The 21,195-nt window shown below is 36.4% G+C and overlaps 1 protein-coding gene across 5 annotated transcripts in view; it reads left to right on the top strand.

The window, feature by feature from the left end:
* PACSIN2 (protein kinase C and casein kinase substrate in neurons 2) overlaps positions 1-21,195 on the top strand; it is a 71,814-nt gene that overhangs the window by 30,429 nt on the left and 20,190 nt on the right. For all 5 annotated transcript variants that reach the window (XM_075759721.1, XM_075759758.1, XM_075759750.1 and 2 more), the window contains exons 2-6: positions 4,038-4,149; positions 16,178-16,334; positions 17,080-17,315; positions 18,001-18,156; positions 19,181-19,356. In XM_075759721.1, coding sequence (XP_075615836.1) covers positions 4,090-4,149; positions 16,178-16,334; positions 17,080-17,315; positions 18,001-18,156; positions 19,181-19,356 — 785 coding nt within the window. In that variant the 5' untranslated portion in view covers positions 4,038-4,089. The remainder of the gene's footprint in view (positions 1-4,037; positions 4,150-16,177; positions 16,335-17,079; positions 17,316-18,000; positions 18,157-19,180; positions 19,357-21,195) is intronic.

Here is a 21,195-nt window from a genome sequence, read left to right as displayed (position 1 = left end):
CCATCTCTAACTTCCTGCTTCCATAATTTTTGAATCAATTGGCCAGTTTCAGACAAATGTTTAAAGAGCAGAGATAAAGATACACATTTCTTAACAGGCTTGTGAAAATTGGCAGCTGGATGGGAGAATCCTAAACTGATGCGCCTGCTCAAGAAAATCTTCATGTGAACTCAGTCATAATCTGTCCTGTTTGGTGAGTTGGTTTACCAGTCACTGTGAAGGTGGGTGGAAACTGCTAGAGCACTGTGCTGCTACTTGCTCAGCAAGAAAAAGGCAGTGTAGGTACTCCTCATGAGTTGGGCCTGGAGTTGTGGAATGAGAAGATAAAGACCAGAGTGGATGAAGCCAAACTGTTGTGGGAATGTAGGAACTGGGTGTGTGCACCGTGCTTTCCTATGAAGTTATTGGTTCTGCTGCTTACAATTTAGCTGACCAAAGAACCCCCAACTTTGTGAGATGCAGGTGACCACTTGCAGAGAATCTGTGCAGAACTCATCTCTTTTGTTGTTTTGATCTAAATTTCCCAGAGTTCATATTGACAGCCTTAGTTGTTCATAGATGTAATTTTTAGAGTGAAATGGGAGACCCTGCAAATCAAAGTGCAACGAACTTTCATTATGAAACCTCTGTAAAATCACTTGAAGGATGGGAGAACCAAACCCTAACAAAAAATGTGCTAAAGGACTGGCTGCTGTAATAATTTTATTTCATGAGGGTAGCATGACTCATACTGCTTAATGTTCCTATCTCAGTATTCAGTTTATTTTTAAGTAGTGCTGTACAAATAGTGTTTTTCTGTGCCAGTTGTTGCTATGACTTCATAATATTTCCCTAAATACGCTTGCTCATACTTTCTCACAGCATAGTATTTGGCATATAAAAACCTTAAATTCATCAGAATTTCCTGAGTGCTGATCATTTTCATGCTTTTATGGAAAAAAAGGATAGCTCTGTGTACTGTGTAGTTTTAGTGGAGGAGGAGTAAAAGTTTAAAAAAAAGTCCCCACGACCTGTTCTCTCATTTAAGAAAATGTTCCTCTGTTTCAGCTTTTCCAATTTTTCCATGTAGCTTTTCAGATTAGATTTCCAGCATGGTTATAATTTAGGCTATTTCATTAAAGTTAAGCAGACACTGTATTACTTTAGAATACTTTCACTGTCTTTTTTTGTAATTGGAAGGGGACTTCTTGTGTGGTTTGGGGTGGTGGGATGGGTGACTTCTTAAAACTTGAAGTGTATACTTTTGCCTAAGGGTTTCTTTTTTCAAGATGCTGAACTCTGCAGTGGTTTGCCTGGTCTCTTCCAAATGGCAGTAAACACTTCGGTTGAAAGATCTTGGTGTGCTATAGAAAACCAACTATAATCCTTTCCGAGAACTTTTGGAATCTTGCTCCTTCCCTTGTTCTGCATGGCATGCCTGGGTCACATGCTTGCTTCAATCACTTGGTTTCGGAGTAGTGTGAGTGTTAGTGCTGCCTAAATGGGAAAAAGGCAAGAGGACACAAACAGTTAACAGAATCTAGCTAGTGTTTATTGATCTAACAAGTTGTCTTTAAACTCTAGGTCTCCCTTTGATCAGATAAAATAATACCAGAAATTATGGTTGAAGATACCACTGTGTAACCTTATATTTTTGTGAAAACTTTAAAATAAACAAACTCTTAGAAAAAGCTGTTTAATGTCAAACTATTCTTTTGAGTTTATCCGACTAGTTGCAAGTTTATTGTACTTTTGCTTCCTTATTGTGCTGCTTATGGCTATCTGAGAAAGACTATCAGAAAATATAAACGCTTCCAAATGCGATCTCTGCTTACCTTGATGTATTGTAAGAATTGCAAGGGCCAAAATTTATCTGGAAAGACCTCATTCCATGTAAAAGTGTGCTGCTAAGAAACTGACAGTTGAGTAGTGTTTTAATGCACTTCCCCTCTTGGTTCAATAAAAGCACAGGTGGAAAAGCAGTTTTTTTGGTAATTACTAATAACATAAGTTGAAGATTGTTAGGCTGACATGTAAAAATACTTTGTCTCAATATATCATCTTCCTTTCTAGTTGTTGCCATTTTGCAGAACCTTCCTGTATTTTTGGCTGTCTCTTCAAAATAAAAATCTAACAATTGATGTTCCTGTTGTAGTTTTCAGTTGTGTATTCAGTGCTAAGGTTATTTAAGCCTTATGTGAATTGGATGAAAAACTGTTCAGGAGAAATGGCTTGTCTTACCAGCCACAGTGGTTCTTTGTTCTGTTTGTGCTGTCACTGTCCAAACAACTGTTTTGTTTCAGTACCTAGTTTTTGTTACAAACAAGTGGTGTATGCCTGTCCTTATGGCACAGTTGTTTTCGAAGTATCAAAGAAATGCGAAGCTAGCGTTGAATTCTGCTTGGCCTTGAAGGCTTTCGATTCCATTTCTCTCAGCAGCATGTCATAACCACTAGGTTGCAAGATAGGCCAGGTTTGTAGGCATTTGCTGCTCTCCCTTTTGAAGTGGCCCTATTGCATGAAGGCAAGCAGGATTCATAGGTCAAAAGAGAGAGGGAGCTTCACCTGATAGTCTGCTGATAAAGGTATTCATCCCAGAAGGGGTGGTAAAATCTATTTACCCATATGTTGCCTTGGCAGTAGTTGTAGGCAAACTTGATAGGAGAAGCTAAAGAGGAGAACTTGATGAAGTATCTGTAGAGATTAGGCAGGGATTTGCATGTGTGTGTTGTGGGAGGGAGCCATTTTCTTCATCTCCTACCTCTTGGTCTCCACCCCGCAAACCACATTTGTGGATGTAAGTGCCTGAATTTTTGCCTCAGTACTGTTTTTGATTACTTACCTTAAATGTTAGCTTAGGGTAACCCTAAATATTTTTTTATACAGAGTGCTTTATAAACAGTCATCTCCTTTGAGTATAGATCATATTTTTCTTCCATGCAGCTGTGTCTGTATAAGTGAGAATGCCTGAATTGTTAAAGTAATGACAGACTTTTAATAAAGATCAGAATTTGGAGTTGATTTTTTTCCCCCCGTTTGTTTTGCTAAAAGAAAACAATGAAATTATATGGTAACATGTCACAAATAAAATGCAGTAAAACTGGCTGTGGGAGTTTCAACTTCTAGGGAAAGTAACTGTTAGCGTCAAGGATACCTTCTGTCATCGAGCCTATAACCTTTTACTTGGTATGTGTGCAACAGTAGATATCTGCATCATACCATCATTTAGAATCTATCATCTGCTTTAAAATGCACATGAGTAGTACCAAGAAAATAACAAGTAGCTCAGGTAGTTACTAGCCCAGTAAGAGATCACAGCTGGCTGGGGAAGATAACTGGGGCTGTCTGAGTATCAGAAACTGTGCTGAGACTTTCAGGAAGGTGGCTGGTCTTGTCTCCTATGTTTGACTTCTGTAGCTGCAATGCTCTTCACCTTGTTTTTGCTTTACATTCTTGCTGAGAAAGCTCTGTTTTGCATTTGTGGATGCCTTTAGCTTTCAAGTAGACTATTTGAATCTAAAATTCTTACAGAAATAAAACTTTTTCCTTCTGAAAAGATTTATTTATTTTTCTTTAAATCAGCAAGTGTTTTTGGCTTTAAATATTTCCAGTGGATTTCATTATATAGCAGTTTTCCAGTGAAAAAGGAATAGGAAGCAGTGCAGGTTATTGTATCAGTAGCAAAGGTCAGTTCATTGTCTCTTACGGAATGCTTTGAAGTGGAATACTTAGTAAGCATCATGCTACTCAATCTTTTATTTTGGTTGCAATAGGAAATTGTCTGATAAATTCAATAGTTTGGTGAAATTTGATAGAGGCAGATGGATTGAACACTTTCTGGACAACAAATGTCGTGATAAAAGTCAAGAACTTAGTGTGGCAGAACAGTGTTCTGTTGCGAAACACGCTTATTTGCATGCCGTATGTGGTTACCTCTTGGTTTTATTTGACATCCCTAAATATAAAAAAATTGAAGGATGTTACCTAACTTCATTTCTCTTTTGATAACTGTTTTTCATTAATAATGTTCATAAATAATTTCTTGTATCTTTTTACAGATTCTGAAGGTGTTTAAGCTCTGACTACTTTAACAGCTCTTCATACATAGAAATGTCTGGCTCATACGATGATTCCGTTGGAGTAGAAGTTTCTAGTGATAGCTTCTGGGAGGTAACCCAAATGTTTTATCACAATATTTTGATTTTATTTTTTTACTCTTATTATAGAAAATCTGATTTTTGTACATTGTAAACTGTGGAGAGAGCTGCAATACAAGACACCTTTGGTTATTGTGATCTGCAGAAATAGCCTTCAGGGTAGAAATGACCTTTTAGATTTTGACCTAGTTCTGTCAAGGGTTTTTAACTGCAACAAGCTTGAGGATCATACATTTGGGTAGGATATGCAATTCAGAATTGAACCTTTGTCAATTTTTATTGATGAAGAGGGGTGTGGGTGGGTAGTTTTTAAAATTACCAAGGAGGTTGAATGATCAATGTTAAATCTAAAGTAACTGTTAAAGGCTACTGTAAGTGTACATAAATCACAAATGTAAGAACAGTGTGTGAATGTACTGCACGTCTCCTGTTTGTGTCTAGATATAAGTATAAACTTTTTTGAGAGAAGTTACCTTATGCTTATCTCTGTGTAAGAGCATACATGCAGAAAGATAATACAAAGCACATTGTATTATCAGTAACGTGTGCTGCCCCAATCTGAAGATGACTTTCAGATGTTATGATAATTTGATTAAGCTTTAAAGAGAGCAAACTTGATAAATCAGAAAGCATTTTACAAAAAAAAAAGTTTCTGGCAAGAAAAAGAAAGGTTTTACAGTGTCAATACTGACATAGTTGGAGGTAAGTACACTGTCCAGATGAACTGGGTTCAATAGGGCAGACTTCTACCATGTGACTGGGAGCTCTTCGGAGTTTCAACTGTAGCAAACATGAAAATGGCTAGGGGGAAAATGTCTGAATATTTCTGTTACCAGAGACATATGTGAGACAGCTTGGGTTTGGTGACCTAACATTGTGCTTCCTTTTAAATGAAAGCATTACTAGACCACTAACCTGTGTTGGTGGTGAGGGCATATTGCATCTCCCATTATTTTTTGATACACCGTATAAAAGACCTAATACCAGTGACATTCTTGTTTAGCAGACAGCTATCACTTTTTGACAAGCTATATTTACTATTATGTTAAATATGTCTATCCTATTTATAAAGAAATGGTTTTAAAATTACTGAATTCTAAGTCTTAACCCCTTTTGTTGTAGGGGTACTCTGTGGTGTGACTGCAGAGAGGATGTGGGACCTCTGCTCTGAGGTGTCAGCTGGGACACGGTCCTGAGCTATCTGATCTATCAGACCAGCTTGGAGCAGGGTGTTAGACTAGATGATTTCCAGAGGTTCCCTCCAACCTCAATTATTCTGAGTTTTTTATTGTATGCTGAGACAACTTTCTGGACAAGCTTCCTTGGTAGAAGTCTCAAAATAAAATAAGGAGGCAGTCAGGAAAAAAAGAATCCTGGACCAAAGGGGACTTTTTTTTTTTTTAATGTGTTGGGCATCCTATACTTGGCAGGAGAACATGACTTCTGGCTGGCTATTCTGTACCAAGCTGTTGTCTTCCATCAAGTAATCATGTCTGAAAGCATAAAAGATGAATGAATAAGAATGGGAATTCTGTAAACTAGTATGATTATGTTTGGACAAATGTGAACTCCAGTAATTAATATCAAAGGATGATAGATAATCGGAAATAGCAATTAGCCTAAGCTAAGACCTTTACAAAGCATAGCTTAAATGAATTTGACACTTATTATAGGTGGGTTAGAGGTGTTCTTTGTGTTTATGCTATTGATGACTTATTTTATATCATTTTGTAAACACTACTTCTTAATCTGTTTCTTTGGACTTTTCTATGTATTCCTTCCAAAAGGTCAGAACTGTGGTCTGTTTCATAAGCAATGTCAGTAGGCTAATGTGTAATGCATGAGTATATCTTTACTTATCCCTGGATTAAAAAAAAGTTAGACTTCAGTATTGCAATCAGTTTCTTTCCTTATAGGCTTAATTCTTTGCTCTGCTCTTTTTCTTTTTTGATGTGTAACCACAAAGGTTGTTATGTTAAAATGGTCAAGAGGAAAAATTTCAGGTTGAATAATGAATTTATTTTTCTTCTGAAACTTTGAGTACCTCAGGCTGAAAAAGTAATATGTTTTGATAGTTGACAAATGCTGAGTAGAACAGGTGTGCAAGTTGTTCAAAGGGGAAAATTAGCATTTAAAATCAGTTACAAGTAATCTCAAAATTGAAGATGCAATTATATTCTCAGGGAATGAGTTGATTAAAAATTCTAGAGACCATCTTCATACTCTCTCTTCAGGGAGTGAAACAAAGGTTTGACTGCAGTAAAAAAATGAATCCCAATGATAAGTCAATGGCTTTGTTAATGAAGTGACTTTAAGGATGTTCAAAGTATTAACAATTTTTCTGGAAGCAAGATGGGACTTTCCATGCAATTGATGACTATGTTTAAAAAAAATAAAAATTTTAAAAATCCTATATTTTCTTGTACTAAGCTTTTGACAGTTTAGCAATATAAAAGGAAATATTTCACTAAATTATGGAGTTTTGAGTATTGAATTCTGTGGGAAACACTACTTGTTTTGCTGTTCCTCTGCTTTGTGCTGTTTGATTCTTAGGAGAAGCAGACAAGTGGGGTTTTGTGGCTACAAATGCTGATTCTTTAAAAAACATTAATAGAGATGGTTGTGTTCTTGCTACAGATGTAAAGGCTGTGTCATTATTTTAGCAAAGTGACTAATGGTCTGACATTTCAATATGTTGAAACTAAGTTGTATTTGAGTGAAATGAGAGGCTGTAAAAGTTTTGCAGTTGGTTAGTGCTTAAAATATCACCACTGACATTGGTGGTGTGGTTTAAAAAAAAAAGGCAAAAACCAGCAAAGAATTGGTTCGAGTTAAAAGATACAGCGGGTTAACATAAAGTGTTGTATGTATAGCTGAAAGGCTGTAGTAGGTATGCTTAAATGTTTATGTAACTGCATGGAGAGTTGAAAAATGTGTGGTATGACATCCCTGGCATTCTGCAGAGATTGAGCTTTTATGGATATGTTAAGATACTTTGAACTAAGCATGAAAAAGAGTACTCGGAGATAGATGATAAATTATTTTATAGTAAGGCTGAACTATTAACAGGAGGGATTGACATTGTAGTGAATTTTAACCTTCATGCATGCTATGCTTGGTAAACTTAGAGTTGGTGTGGTTTGAGGCAAACATGCTTACAAAGCTGTCTTAAAAACATCTATATAAACTTTTCTCCCAATGGAAATAGCTGAGAGAATATATTAGGCAAAATCCTACTGTTTCTTTGCACTCTGATACTTATCATAGGATGACTCCTTATTACTGGGTATTAAACTTTTCAGAAGACCGACAGTCTTTGCAATATCCTATTATAGTGAGAAATATGAATAACGTGGAACTTATCTTTTGGTTGACGGCCTTTATAGTTGCATGTAGCATCATGTGGTAGGAAAGGTGTTTGGGTTTTTTTTATCCACAGACTGAACAAAATTCTTGAACTAAAGCACAGCATAAGGAAAAGTGGTAAAGTACCTAAAGCTGTGCTGTCTGCTGCAGTGTAGTCTTGATACAGGGTATTTTGAGTGATTGCTTTCATCCAGGAATAGTTTTCTTGTGACCTCTGCACTCTACACTTCTGCATTTCTGTGAGAGTAATTGCATTTTGACATGCATGCCTGATACTAGCCTGGAATGTAATTTGGTTTGTATATACTTCTCTGTTTGAGCGAATAATTAAGGTATCCAGCAGTTTGCTTAAGCCAAGGAATGCCTTGACAGAATGTACCATTTGACTTTAAACTTTGCCTTTCTACAGAGAAGCCTGACAAAACAATAAGACAGGAATTATCCTTGTGATCAAGAGTTAAGAGGTGGGAGGAGGTTTGCCAGGCTTCTGCTGTTGGTAAAACGTGAACCTAAAGTAAAGGAAGTCCTGTGCAAGTCTTAATATATTAACTTAAGAATAACTCTTCTGTGTTAAGTGACATGCAGAAACTAAAAGCAAGTCTGTCAAACTTAATTACCAAACTCTTGTTTAAGTACTTCTGATTTGCAGCTATCTTTCCAAACTAAATTTGACTGAATTTTAGTCTAAAATTTGTCCTTTTTCCATATGTTCTGAATTGGTTCTTTTGTTTCTGAAGATTGCAACTTTGAATTCTAGTCTTAATCTTTCTCAAAATGGGTAACTACTTTGATCAATGTTTTGTCTGACTTGATTAGAAAAGATGCAGTGTCTCTAGAATGCCAGCCTCGCTACTTATTGGCTCAGGTAACAGGAAATTACTCTTAGTCAATTTGGAAGATGTATCGTTGCTGCAGAATTGTCACTTGCACCCTTTCGTTAGAGGTTTTTAAGGTATTTTACACAATTGGTTTTTCTTTGTTTTTGGAGACTGTCTGCAGTTTGTTAAAAGCCACTTTGCTATGTTTTACTGCCACAGCTGAAAGCAGTAAATGTGTTTAAACTTGGCCATGGCACAGAAGAGACAGTCTGGCAGGGTGAGCTTTTGAGTTTGTTCCCTCATGCTCCAAAATAGCTCAAATTTATTTACCTTTGGAGTGTGCTGCAAAGCCCATTTTTTTCTTGAAAGACATTTAGGAAAGAGTGAGGTGGCTGGGTGTGGGACCTATCTGAAGAACTTACTGTGAAAACTGTTTCTTGCTCACTGCATATCTTTGAAACTAAACCACTTATATTTCTGAAATGTTGATGTTCTGTTGAGCTGATGAAAAGAACTGTACTTAATAAAATGTTGATAAACCAACTTCAAAGTTTTTGCTATTGCTGTTGACAGAAATTTCATGCAGTGTTGTCTTTAGGAAATAAAACACTTTGTTCTTAATCACTTTTCTGGCTCTCAAAGTGTTTGCTTTCTTTTGGAGCTGTCACTGCTTTTGCTAGGGTTCCTTATTACAAAGATGATTACTAGCAGTTTGATCTTATTTAAATATGTGAATCTACATTATATGATGGAAACTGAACTTACTGCTCTAACCTTGTCTGGTTGCACATGCTCAGACTGTCCATGGAGCAATTCAATGCAGGTTACTTCATCTATGAAGCTTTTTTTATTAGGTTATTTCAATACTGTTCATGGAAACTTTCAATTCTGGCATTGAAAATCAAGCTTGGTGCTTGAAATCCAATATGAATAGTAATCTTTTTCCTTTAAAGACTAGTATTTTTTATTACTACACAGATATTGTTATCAGGTACAGATTTGTGGTTGGGAAATAGTTGTCTTGTTGAAAGGGAACTGGAGAAATTGCTGTTTGGACTTGTGTTCTTCGTGTTGACTTACTGTAGATATTGGTCAAAAAATATGTGTGGGACAAGGCTTAGGCATAGGTAGTGTCTTTTATCAGAACAGCTGATAGAACTGAAAAAAAATAGGCTTTCAGAAATGTATGTCTGTCTTTAGTGTGAAATAGAAATAGCAGCAACTTACGCAACTAAATTAAGGAATTTTTTCAGTATTTAGTTAACCCAAGCTACTACTAAAAGTTTTTTGTCTTCTAACAGGATGATAAATCCTTTTCAGGAGAATGGATCTTTTATTTTCCTCTAATTTGTCCAGGTGTTTATAACACAGAAGTACTTTAGGAGATGGAGAATGTTGTATGTGTTTTCATGTAAGCTTGCTTAGAGAGCAAGGAATTGCAAAATAATAATAAAAGACATTCTGAAAGATAATTGCCACAATAACAGTGGAGGATTTCATCAACATTTCAGTTGTAGTAATGCCTTAATTTACGGAAGAAATTGAAGCTTCTTTTTCATTCTTCATCTTTCTAACAAGCTTCACTATACCTTGATGTATCTGGTTAAGCTCATGGTGGTCTCTGGGTGCGGAATTTTTTTAAGACTGAGGAATCTTGTTGATATGCTCCAAGAAGGCATTCCTTCCTCTGTGTTACTTAGGTGACAAGGGTAGCATGCTTTGGGTAAGCAAAGGTTATTGCTGATAGCCTGGAACAGGATAGCAGTACTTTTTCCAAGGGAAAGTGGAAAATTTGGAGCCTGATGTGCAATTTGAAGCCCTTTGTATTTCTTTCTCTTCTGTCATATGAATTCTCAGCATTTGCATGACTGCTGTAAATACATCTCAGTTTGTCATAATCATTCATGCCACTTTCTTGTATCCAAAAATAGACTGTGGCAAAACTGGTTGGTTCCAACATTGTACTGCCTTCATAAAACACAAGAAATGGACAACCCTTATTGGCCTTGAAGTAGTGTGGAAATGCATGTGAAAGAATTTGGTATATTAATAATAAATGGAAGGCCTATTTTTGTGATGCATTTTGTTAATTAAGCTCCAGCCTTATGCTTGCTAATCACTGTCATGGTCATATTAAAAGAAAAATGCCTTGAGCAAGATGAGACCAATGCTATTGTTCACTTAAATACCTGTGAAGGCAAGAAAGACGATGAGTAAGCGTTCCTAGAGATCAAAGTAGAAGTGTGTGCATATCTTGCAAAAGGTAAGACATCAAAAGGAAGAACTACTCTGCCTGTGGAAGCATTTATTTTTAATGAGCCATGTGTCCCTCTCAGGCTGTGTGCCACTTATACCCTACATGTGAGTCCTTACTCTCCCTTATTTTCTGCTAACATCAGCAATATGGAACCCTCTCCACTTATTGCAGGGGTGTTTAACTGCCCTGTGAAAACACCTACTTATCCAAACAAAAATAGTCATTCTGAACAGCTGCTAAACCAGCAACTGGCATTAGCTGTATGAACTTAGGCCTGGGACTGGATTCCCTCGCAGGACAGGACCGGGTGTGCATTTTGAGGTGCTCAGCACATTTCATTGCATTCGAAAGTATTTGCTGAGATATCCACTAGCAAGATAAGATTTTCAGCTTATTCAGAATGGGGAGGTCGGTCCCCTATGTAGTATGGATGAATCAAATTTGGCCACCATATGCATTCCTATTCCTTCCTGCCCCCACCCCTCCCACCCCACCCCCCAAACAAACAAAACCCAAAAGAACCTCAAACCAAAAAACCCCACAACAAAGCCCCAAAGCAAGGCCCAAACCCCACACTGCATAAGAGGCAGCTGATCTGGGACACACCTCCCACAAACTGCACTGTAAGCTGTCTGCTCAAGATGGTCTTGGTCCTGCCCATTTAGTACTCCTGACACCTGTGCTTCATGCCTACTACTGTCAGCTAACATGAGTGTCTGTTGAGGTGGTGTGAGTTGGATGCAGGGAAAAGTTCCCAAACCCCACTCTTGACTATTGAAAAGTTCTTCCCATGCTGAGGGATTTCAGTTACTTGACAATGAATGCTTTTTGATGGTGAAGCAGGCTGTTTTGTTTAGCTTATTCATTTAAAAAATATTTTGACTCTGCAATAGTAGATTCCTGTCATATCTCCTATATGCATTTTTTTTCCTCCTTCTAACATTGAGCAACATAATGTTCTTCATTTATATTGCCAGGTGTTTGCTTTACTGGTATGTTTGGCTTTTGATTTTGTGGGTTTAAGAGTTTCCTCAGGATTTTTCTTGCAACCAGTGGTGAATTTATATGAGTAAACTTACAAAATTTAAATACACAGAGCTAGTGCTCATAGGTATTTGGACTGTGTATGTGCTAATTATGCACCGAGATAATTATTTTTATTTGCAAAATACCCCACAGTATTACAGATGTAACAGTGGTTGAAATGTTTGGAAACTTCCTGTTTGACGTAGTTGGAAAGAAATTGTACTCATGGTTGAATGGAATGCTGGAAATAGTAAGTGTTGTCCCCATATTGGCCATCGTTATGCATGGGTTTGACTATAAGCCTTCAAAGCTCATTATTGTGTTTTCCTGCCCATTAAAAACAGCTTGTTGTATGCTATGGTAACTTTCCTTCAGCCTTTATGAACTGGAACCATTTGACTAGTTATGAATAAGCTAGGCAGGCTTGGAAAAAGAGTTGACAATCTTACTTCAGGCATTTGAAACTCCTGAAATATTTGTGGTTACAATAATGATATACTAGAATTAACTGACTGGAGTTTAGCAATAGCTGAACATTTGCCACCACCTGGGCTGCTAATAAATTAAAATACCTGTATTTTTCATTCAGTGTACCAGAAAAACCTGCTAACTGTATTCAACTCTTTATAGGCTTTTATCTTGCTCTATGAATATGCTAAAAAAAAAAAAGTCTCTTACTTGAGGTAAAGGAGCCTAGATAATTTAAGACTCTCCCTTTGTGTTTAGTGCTGTGAAATTGTAAAATAATGAGGCTGTAAGCTCTTAAATATTCCTGCTAAAGATCGTATCAGTGACAGTGCTTGGCTATGTTAGTACACTGGTGGTCACAAAGGAGAGATGACAGGACTGCTAACTATACAATGCTAAATGCCTCGTCACAGTGTGCTTGTGTGTTTTTTCTCTCGTTATTACAGATTCTCTAAATCTTAGATTGACAGAGGATTTGAGGTGACATTACTGTGTTCATGCATAAGAGGAAATATCAAAATGAGAAGAAATGTTTTCTTGACTAAGCAAAATGGAGATCTGAAGGCACTTATAATGCCTGCAAGATAAATGAGGCAAAATAGGATCAACTGAGACTTATTAGTAGCAAAGCTCAGTGTTTTTTGCAGTGGAAAAGGGGAAACTGTTTAACTCAACTTACAAAAGGGATGTGTGTGTGACACAAAACTGTGAATCACAGATTCCACAGAATTCACTGATTGCATTCAGAAAGTGACCACTGTAGTGGCATTTTGAAGAAACTCTTGGGGTTATTTCCTTTTGAAGTGTTTCTGGCAACTAAGGGTATATAGCAACTGAATTTGGTATCGTGTAATAAAATGCCTCTTTCAGATGGGTGAAGTGTTGATGCTAAAATCACAAAAGCAGGATATAGTTTTTAAATATCTCTCATTCTTCTTGAAACTGTAAGGAAGTTTACAATTTTACAATTTACCTTCCTGAAACATGTTTCATTTGTAGGACAAGGAAACTAATAACTTCATGTTGTACTTGTCTGCTCTCTAACAGGGAATACCCCAATGCTCAGAATGATCAGAAAGTTATTCTAACTAGCAAAATCATATGTTCATGTACTGAACAGTGCTAATCAAGAAATCTGAGAATTGCAAGGCATTATGTAAATGTGGCTCTGACTGAAACAAAGAAACACAGGAATTTTTTTTTCCTGGTTAGTTGCTACATATAAAAGAATTTTGTCATTTTTGTTTTAGCTCAAATACTACTTGGTAAGGGGGAAGTCTTGCTGCACATTTGCAGTCTACCTCAGGGCTTGGAGAAAATAGTCTTGAATAAAACAATGTATTAAGTCATGTTTTTCTTCTCCAGAATTCAGGATGTCTTTAGTGTGTTTATAGGTTTTTAATTGTTTTAACTTATCTACAGTTAACTTAGTAGTTCCTTGGCTGCATAAAGACTAGAGCTCTTTTCCCTTTGCTTGGCTCTGTGCTTTAAAAACCTTGTGCTCTCGTACCTCTGAGTCTGCCTCTTCCTATGGCAGGCTGCACATTCCACTTCTCAAAAAAATTTGTAATTGCAGTGTCTATGACTTAAAATGCATTTTTTTAATAAACCACTAAGTTTTTAGAATGTTAAATGCCAAGTATATAAATTATGTTCTGTGTGTCATGAAACACAGAAAAATGCTGTATTTCCAAAATTCTAGCGTTCCTCATAGGGCATGAAATTTGAATGTGATGTCTAACATACTTAAAACTACTGTTTCATAAATCAAGTGAGCTTTTTTCCCCCTTGAAAATACTAGTATAAAAGGCTTTCTTTGGAATACAATACTAGAAAGCAACAACCTTGTAGGCCTGGTGGTTGTTTATACTGGTTCTAAACTATGATGCTAGTTCATTCAGTCCTTCTGCAGAGAAGGAGGTAGCATGGGTGAATTATCTGTGGTCTGCATGCAGCTCTTTAAAGATAGCCTTATGCAATAATAGTGAATGGGCCACAACAGGTAAGGTAAACTCAGTTCTCTGAATACCTGCCTGAGATTTGGCAACTACAAAATGCTACCGTGGGTTTAGAATTTGCTCAGAAACACAAAATTAAAGCGTTCAAAATACCATGAGGCAGCCTGCTCCCATTCAATATTAGCATTTAAAATGCTAATTTAATAGTGAAAATTTATGAAAGGAAGTGTTCGTGCTAGAGACATAAATCCCTGGGCACATAACCGGAGACACAAATTGATGCTAATATAAGGCTTCAGTAGCTGTGCCAAGCTACCATAACCTGTTTTAACAGTCTGCTTGGTTGTGAACCTACAGTTGGAATAATTTTGAGCAGATGGATGATTTTTCATTCCATTACAAAGGCTTTAGAAAGTGTTCTTTGAGGTACTTAATTTTCTTAATACTTACATACGTATATTATGTATCTTAGTGTACAGTGTTAGTTTGAAACTGCCTGCTTCTCAATTTCTATTTCTCCTGAAAATGAGAGGTTATTTTTCATACTGTCTTGTTAATAAATGAAATCTGTTTTGACATGGATGCATTGACTATCTTGATTTTTTGTGTCAGCTTCATCATGATGCTGGTAGATTCTTATCTTCAGTTATATTGTGACTTAATGTTTAAAGCTGCAGGGGGGGGGGTGCATGTCCTTTTTTTTACATGATTTAGACAAATCGGTGACTGCTAACTAACACTTTTCTTAGATGCTACCTAAATCTCTTTGATCTGTTGAAATGGATCTAGTCCAAAACCAAAAACATGCCCAAATGAGTGCTTTCAGGATACTGTCTAAAGGAATCAGTTTTGTCCAGTCATTGATGGTTTTGGTTTTTTCCCCCAGCTTTGATGAGGAGTCCTAACATGTGTCTGTATTTATCAGCAGTCACTTATTTTTCCAGCACTTAATACAGGCTTTTTTCCCTTTTTAAGAGTATTTCCTTATATATTTTGAGTTTTTCCTGAAGCAGATGGCTTGCCTGTACATCTGCTGACAAAATTCTGAATAAATGCAAGCCTAAAAGCTGGATGGCTTCCTGTGTTTAAGATGTGAATCAGATATGATTCAAATGTAAAAATTACAAACATGCTTTAAGTATTTGAATGTTTAATCTACTGCCTTACTGCTAATCTTTATTTTTCAGTCAGGTGGTTAGGGCAGATAAGAAACCGACTGTGATATTTAATAGACTGTGTAAATCCTGTTAAGAGCTCTTATGTCTTGTTTAATGTTTACAAAAGCCAACCCGAATGACCTTGAAATCAGTGGAAATATTACTCTGGGAGCAGTCATCTAGATTGATGATTCCATGTTGGTGTGTTTACACAAAAATGAAAGGGGAGATGTTAATTATATAATGAATTTTCATTATGTATAGTGTGCATTTTTCTCCATATCCTTTTGTAGCTTGTATGTCAAGTAACTGGTTTTTTCTTTAGTATTTGCAAGTTAATTCTAGGTATGGGAACTCCATGTCATTGTTGTCAGTATCTTCCCACATTAAGTGCTACAGTATACTCTTGAAATAGTTGCTATCTAGTTTGTCAGCAGTGAAGCACAGCTGTAACAAAAGGCACATCCAGTCTCTGCTGTATCTATAGTGGTTGTACTTTTTCCATACTGCATTCTTTAAAAAAACCCTATAATTATGCTTGACAGAGATGTTGCAATACTCCTTTGCATGTCTTTGCAGTTTTATTAATCCTGAAAGATTAAACACAGCATAAAACTAGGGCATTAGGTACTTATTATTAAGCACGGAAGAGGGAATACTGTATTTGTGTTAAATACGTTGATTATCTAAAACATTACCAAGCAATAATAATGTAGAACAATTGTGATGACTGCCCATAATTACATTGCAGGACTAATAAAATATAATGAAGCTTTCACTTTTAATAAGTTTCTTACAGCAGACCTTGTGGCCTTTGTGGTGGTGTTGCAGTTAAGTTTTAAGATTAATTGAAAAATGCCTTATGCTATAATTGATTAATTCCTGCTAGTAGATTATCTTGCTCCTAGGTAACAGTATTTGTGTTAATTAGACATGTATCTTGTTTTCAGAGCTTTCAAGCAGGAATAGTTAAGTATTTTTCTCTTTATAGGTTGGAAATTACAAGCGGACAGTAAAACGAATTGATGATGGTCACAGACTTTGCAATGATCTTATGAATTGTATTCACGAACGGGCACGAATAGAGAAGGTCTATGCTCAGCAGCTTACAGAATGGGCAAAAAGGTGGAAACAGCTTGTAGAAAAAGGTAATACATTCTGATTTTGAACTCTGAAAACTTTCTCAAATGGAAAAAAGTATTTCTGTATATCTTTGTTTTGGTAAGTACAAAGTAGATTTTTTTTTTTGTACTTTTTAGCCTATAACGGAGCCTTTGCAAAAGGCTCAGTAATGTAACAAATGATCAAGCTTTTTGTGATTAAAAACAAAGCCTTGCTCCTTTGCTAGTTTCTTACTGAAGCAGATGAATCTTGCCTACAGTGTTGAGGTATTCAAATAGAGTCAGTTCTAGAGAACTGGCTGTTTCTAGGTAACTAATGGTATAGAACATCATTTGGAAAGTATATCTGAATAATAAGGGGACAGTGGTGTGGGGGACAGACTAGTAATAAAAGAGCTAGGCATTGCTCTAATGGAAGGCTAATCTGATACCATTTTAATATATTCTGAAATTAGTTTGTCCTTTCCTGGTTATCCATGCTTCAAAAAGTATGTTGAGAAACTGAAGGCAGCTCAAAGAGGAGCTAATATGTGGAATACTGAGAATCACAGTACAGGGAGAAAGAGGCCAGACTAACTGAATATTATTTCTTCTGGTGTCAAAATTTGTAATAATCTAAATTTATCTGAAAAGAAACTGTTCCCTTTTCAAGGTTTGCATCAATTTTGCTGTTTACAAGTGAATATAAGTCAATAGCTTCAGGTAGTTTCTTGGGAATATAAGTTCCATGTGGGTGATGGTTACTGAGAATGACACTTTCTGTTGTGTTTAGGCCCACAGTATGGAACAGTAGAAAGGGCTTGGTGTGCTTTTATGTCAGAAGCTGAAAAAGTGAGTGAACTACATCTAGAAGTAAAAGGTTCACTGATGAATGAAGACTTTGAAAAAATCAAGAACTGGCAGAAGGAAGCCTTTCATAAGCAAATGATGGGAGGATTTAAGGAAACCAAAGAAGCAGAAGATGGATTTAGGAAAGCTCAGAAACCCTGGGCAAAAAAGCTGAAAGAGGTACAGCAGTAGATTATGTATTAGATATCCTGTGTTACAATATATTAATGTCTCAAATCTCTATAAGGGAGTAAACTCCCTATTCTCTCTGCTGGACCCTCCTTTCTCAAAAAGACCTCTTGCTTTCTGTCCTCTTCTGAAAATAAGTATTTTTCTCTTGGTCTCTCCTAATCTTGGTGACTTCAGTGAAAATCTGGCAAAAGTGGAATTCAAGCTGTCATTTTAAAAGTATCTGATTTCATGTGTTTGAAAGTTACGAATTGCTCAAAGGAATGAGCAGGGGAAAAGTGTTTGTGGATTTTTTTTCCCTGTCATGTAACATTATTCTTAAATAACAGGTTTGTAGAAGGGGAGCAGGCGAACATGGGCATGAGGAAAAAACGTTCAATTGGGGACTTTCTGTAAACCTTTTCTTGAGTCTGTTCCACACTTCTCTAAGCTGTATGGCTGACATTTATTGTATGGTGAGAAAATGCTGATTCTTAAGTACTGCAATAATTTCTTTATATTGATTCTTGTGTATTGTTCATTCCTTGGCCTAAATGGAAAAAAAAAAATTAAAAAAATATTCTGAAACAAAAACCTGACACTCTTTTCATTACAACATAATTATAAGGCTAAAAAATTCAGTTATTGGTTATTGTATAAACTGTCCCAGATGCAAATATTCAAATCTACTTTGTAGGTGGAAGCTGCAAAGAAAGCATACCATGCAGCCTGCAAAGAGGAGAAACTGGCTATATCCAGAGAAACAAACAGCAAAGCTGATCCAGCACTAAATCCTGAACAACTTAAGAAATTACAAGACAAAGTGGAGAGAAGCAAGCAAGATGTACTAAAGGTATACTGTATGCTAACACATGCATATTTAAGCTTTTTTTTCCTTCCTGAATGTGCCATGGACTACAGTGCAGCTCACTTTCAGTTATGGTCCTGTACAAAAGTCTAGAGTTTTCTCCAAAGCATATCTTATCGCTGAGTTCTTCTGTGAAGAATGAATAACGTAATGCCTCTATTCCACATAAGTACTTTTAGCAGGGAACAAAGCAGAATAAGACAGTGAACTTCTAGGACAAAGTTTTACTCATTTAGTAGTGAGTGTTATTTCACTTGAGAGGCTGCAAGATGGGTGGTTAAAACTTGCTGACATCTAAACTGGTAGTCATAATCCATTAAATAAAAGTAAATACACTTTTGGAAATGCCATTCTATTGCCCAGTTTGGTTTATCTCTTTAGTAAACTGCTAGCAAGAGGCTTTTCTTGTGTGACTTTCTTCAAGATCATCTTTTCCCTTTGAGAATGCTCTTCTGTGATCTGGAAGGCTGGTGTTATATCGGGTGGGATCTTTTAGTTCCTGTCTGTGGACTACTTCTCTAATTTACTGTATAGTCTGAGATTTTTATCTGTTAACTGAGCTCACAGCATGTGCAATTCATGTTCACAGGGATGTATACAATGTTTGGGTTTTTGGTTATAACTCTCAGTGGACTATGTAAATTACTGAAGGAGAAAAGACAGCACTTTGAAATTATTTGGAGATCTTTAAGTAAGAGACCTGTAACTTGAAAGACTGTCTGCTCTGATTTACTCTGTGGCTCCTTTGGTTTTTATCTTTAGTATATTACTTTGGCAATTGTCATGGTTTCTGTTAAAAAGCCAGAGGAGAGGCTTAGAGCTTTATTGTAACTGTTCTGCAGTTTTGTTAGATAACTGTCATGCTGACCTAACATAGGTACAGTGGTCATGAAAAAAGAATGTGGTTTGGGAACTTCTGGTCTAACTATTGGCCATTACTACATTGATAAGCCTGTTATGTAGGTTAGTAATAAAATATATTGCTAACGGTTTGTTTTTCCACCCCCAGACAAAAGAAAAGTATGAAAAATCACTGAAAGAACTGGATAATGCTACTCCTCAATATATGGAAAACATGGAGCAGGTATTTGAACAGTGTCAGCAGTTTGAGGAAAAACGCTTACGTTTCTTTCGAGAAGTGTTACTGGAAGTTCAAAAACACCTTGACTTGTCTAATCTTGCAAGGTAAAACTGTGTAAGACTTCAAAATTAATGCTTAATACTTTTCAGTGAAAAGTAATCCATACTTCAAGTAGATGAGAGTTTGGAATCGGATTTGTTTCTAATGTGTTACTTCAATTTGTTTAAAGTGTAAGTGAAAGAACTTAATTGTTTGCTTTGTCTAAGATCAAATTAGCATCTATCCCTAACATTTGCTAGTTTTATTTAACACAGTGTTAAATGAACCAAGAAACCCTCATTCTTTTTGTATTTGTATAATCAAATCTGTGTTAATTAGAAAGGATTCAGAGCTTAGAATCAAAAAATGCTAAATCAAAGATTGGGAAAGGAGAGTTTTGGTGTATTATGTGTCTTGCACGTTTATTGGAGAACAAACTAGAATTTCTTAGCATAAGACTAAGTGTGAACGTTGTAGCATAAACACATTTATTGTTAAAATATTAGAGCTCAGTCTCAAGGAATTACCTTGACTAGGGGATAAATGTTAAAGATCCATTGGTTGACCGTTGCTGAACTCTTGTCCATGTTAATTTCAAAGTCTGCTCTTTATACTGTATGTAGCATGTGTAAAGCATGCCTTGTACTTTGTTCTTTGTGCCTGGACCCTCCTCACTATATTCCAAGAAATCTAAACTTCTGCTAGAGAACTCAAACCAGAGCTCATGCAGCTTATTTTGTTAGACCATGTGGCATGTTGTCAACTACTACAGGCCATTTTGATACACAGCTACTTTGGTATGTCAGCAAGACAGTGGTTATAATGTTTTTGTTTTCTTTTGCATTTGAGAAGACAGATGCTGGAATACTTGCAGCAAATGCTGTAACACTAGTAGATTTTTACATCCCACTTGTAATAGCAGAGTTTCATGTGCACTCTGCTTGGTACTTCAATTAAAAGGAGAAAAATGTGCTCCTGGCTAGCTGCTCATCTCTGTTCCCTCTTCTGCTAGTATAAAAAATGTTATGGTAGTCCAACCAGTGGAATTAAGGAGCTGATCAAGGTACATAGGGCAGGAAGAATCTAGTTTGATTTTAACCCTGATCAGTGTTCCAGATTGACTTCCTGTGCAGTCATACGAACGTTAGTGCTGGCAGGTAACATAGGGGCAAGAACAAATAAAGAGCAAGAAATAGGTAAGGGCAAGATCACTTATTTTAGCTTCATTATCATTTTGGATTGCTTCAAAGTTCTTATGGACTGCTGTGGAAGACAGGTACTTTTTATTCTGAGTAGATAGTTAGGATTGCCCATTTGAATTCAGGTTTAAAGAAACTACAGAACTGAAATAAATGCTAAATAGTTGACTCAAAGGGCAAGGTTGGGGGAAGACTACAGAAGATGACCAAGTGCAGAGTCAATGATTTCCTTTTAAGATACTTAGGACGTTCAGGAGTGGTGTCTTATGTTAACAAGATGCAAACAAAGAAAATAACTATTAGGCTAAAGCAACTGTAACTGTTTATCTATTTCCTTATCCCTGTCTCTCTGAATACACAGAGATAAAACATGTAGAATAAACCCCTAAAAGGAAGTCTGATTTTTAACTTTCTTAAGACTATTAATGCTGAGGAGCACAGTCCAGAAAATAACGCTGCCCTGTCTTCCACAGATGTAGATAATAAACCTCCAGTTTATTGTTGATTTAACTGATGGCTAGTGAGTCATTCAAAATTACTTACTCCCTTTCTCAAAATACATGCCTTTCTATTGTTTACATACATTCAAAGAACCCCTGATGTGGGAAAAAAACGCACTGCATACATGTTAAAGCAGTCAAGTAATATATAGAATTGAGAAATTTGGAAGTATATTTTGAGAAAGTTTTTGACTCCTTGACAATG

Source organism: Balearica regulorum, chromosome 1 (assembly GCF_011004875.1).
Source record: "Balearica regulorum gibbericeps isolate bBalReg1 chromosome 1, bBalReg1.pri, whole genome shotgun sequence".
Lineage (NCBI taxonomy): Eukaryota > Metazoa > Chordata > Aves > Gruiformes > Gruidae > Balearica > Balearica regulorum.
Note: the sequence above shows the minus strand (reverse complement) of the source record. Positions and strands in the feature narration are given on the sequence as shown.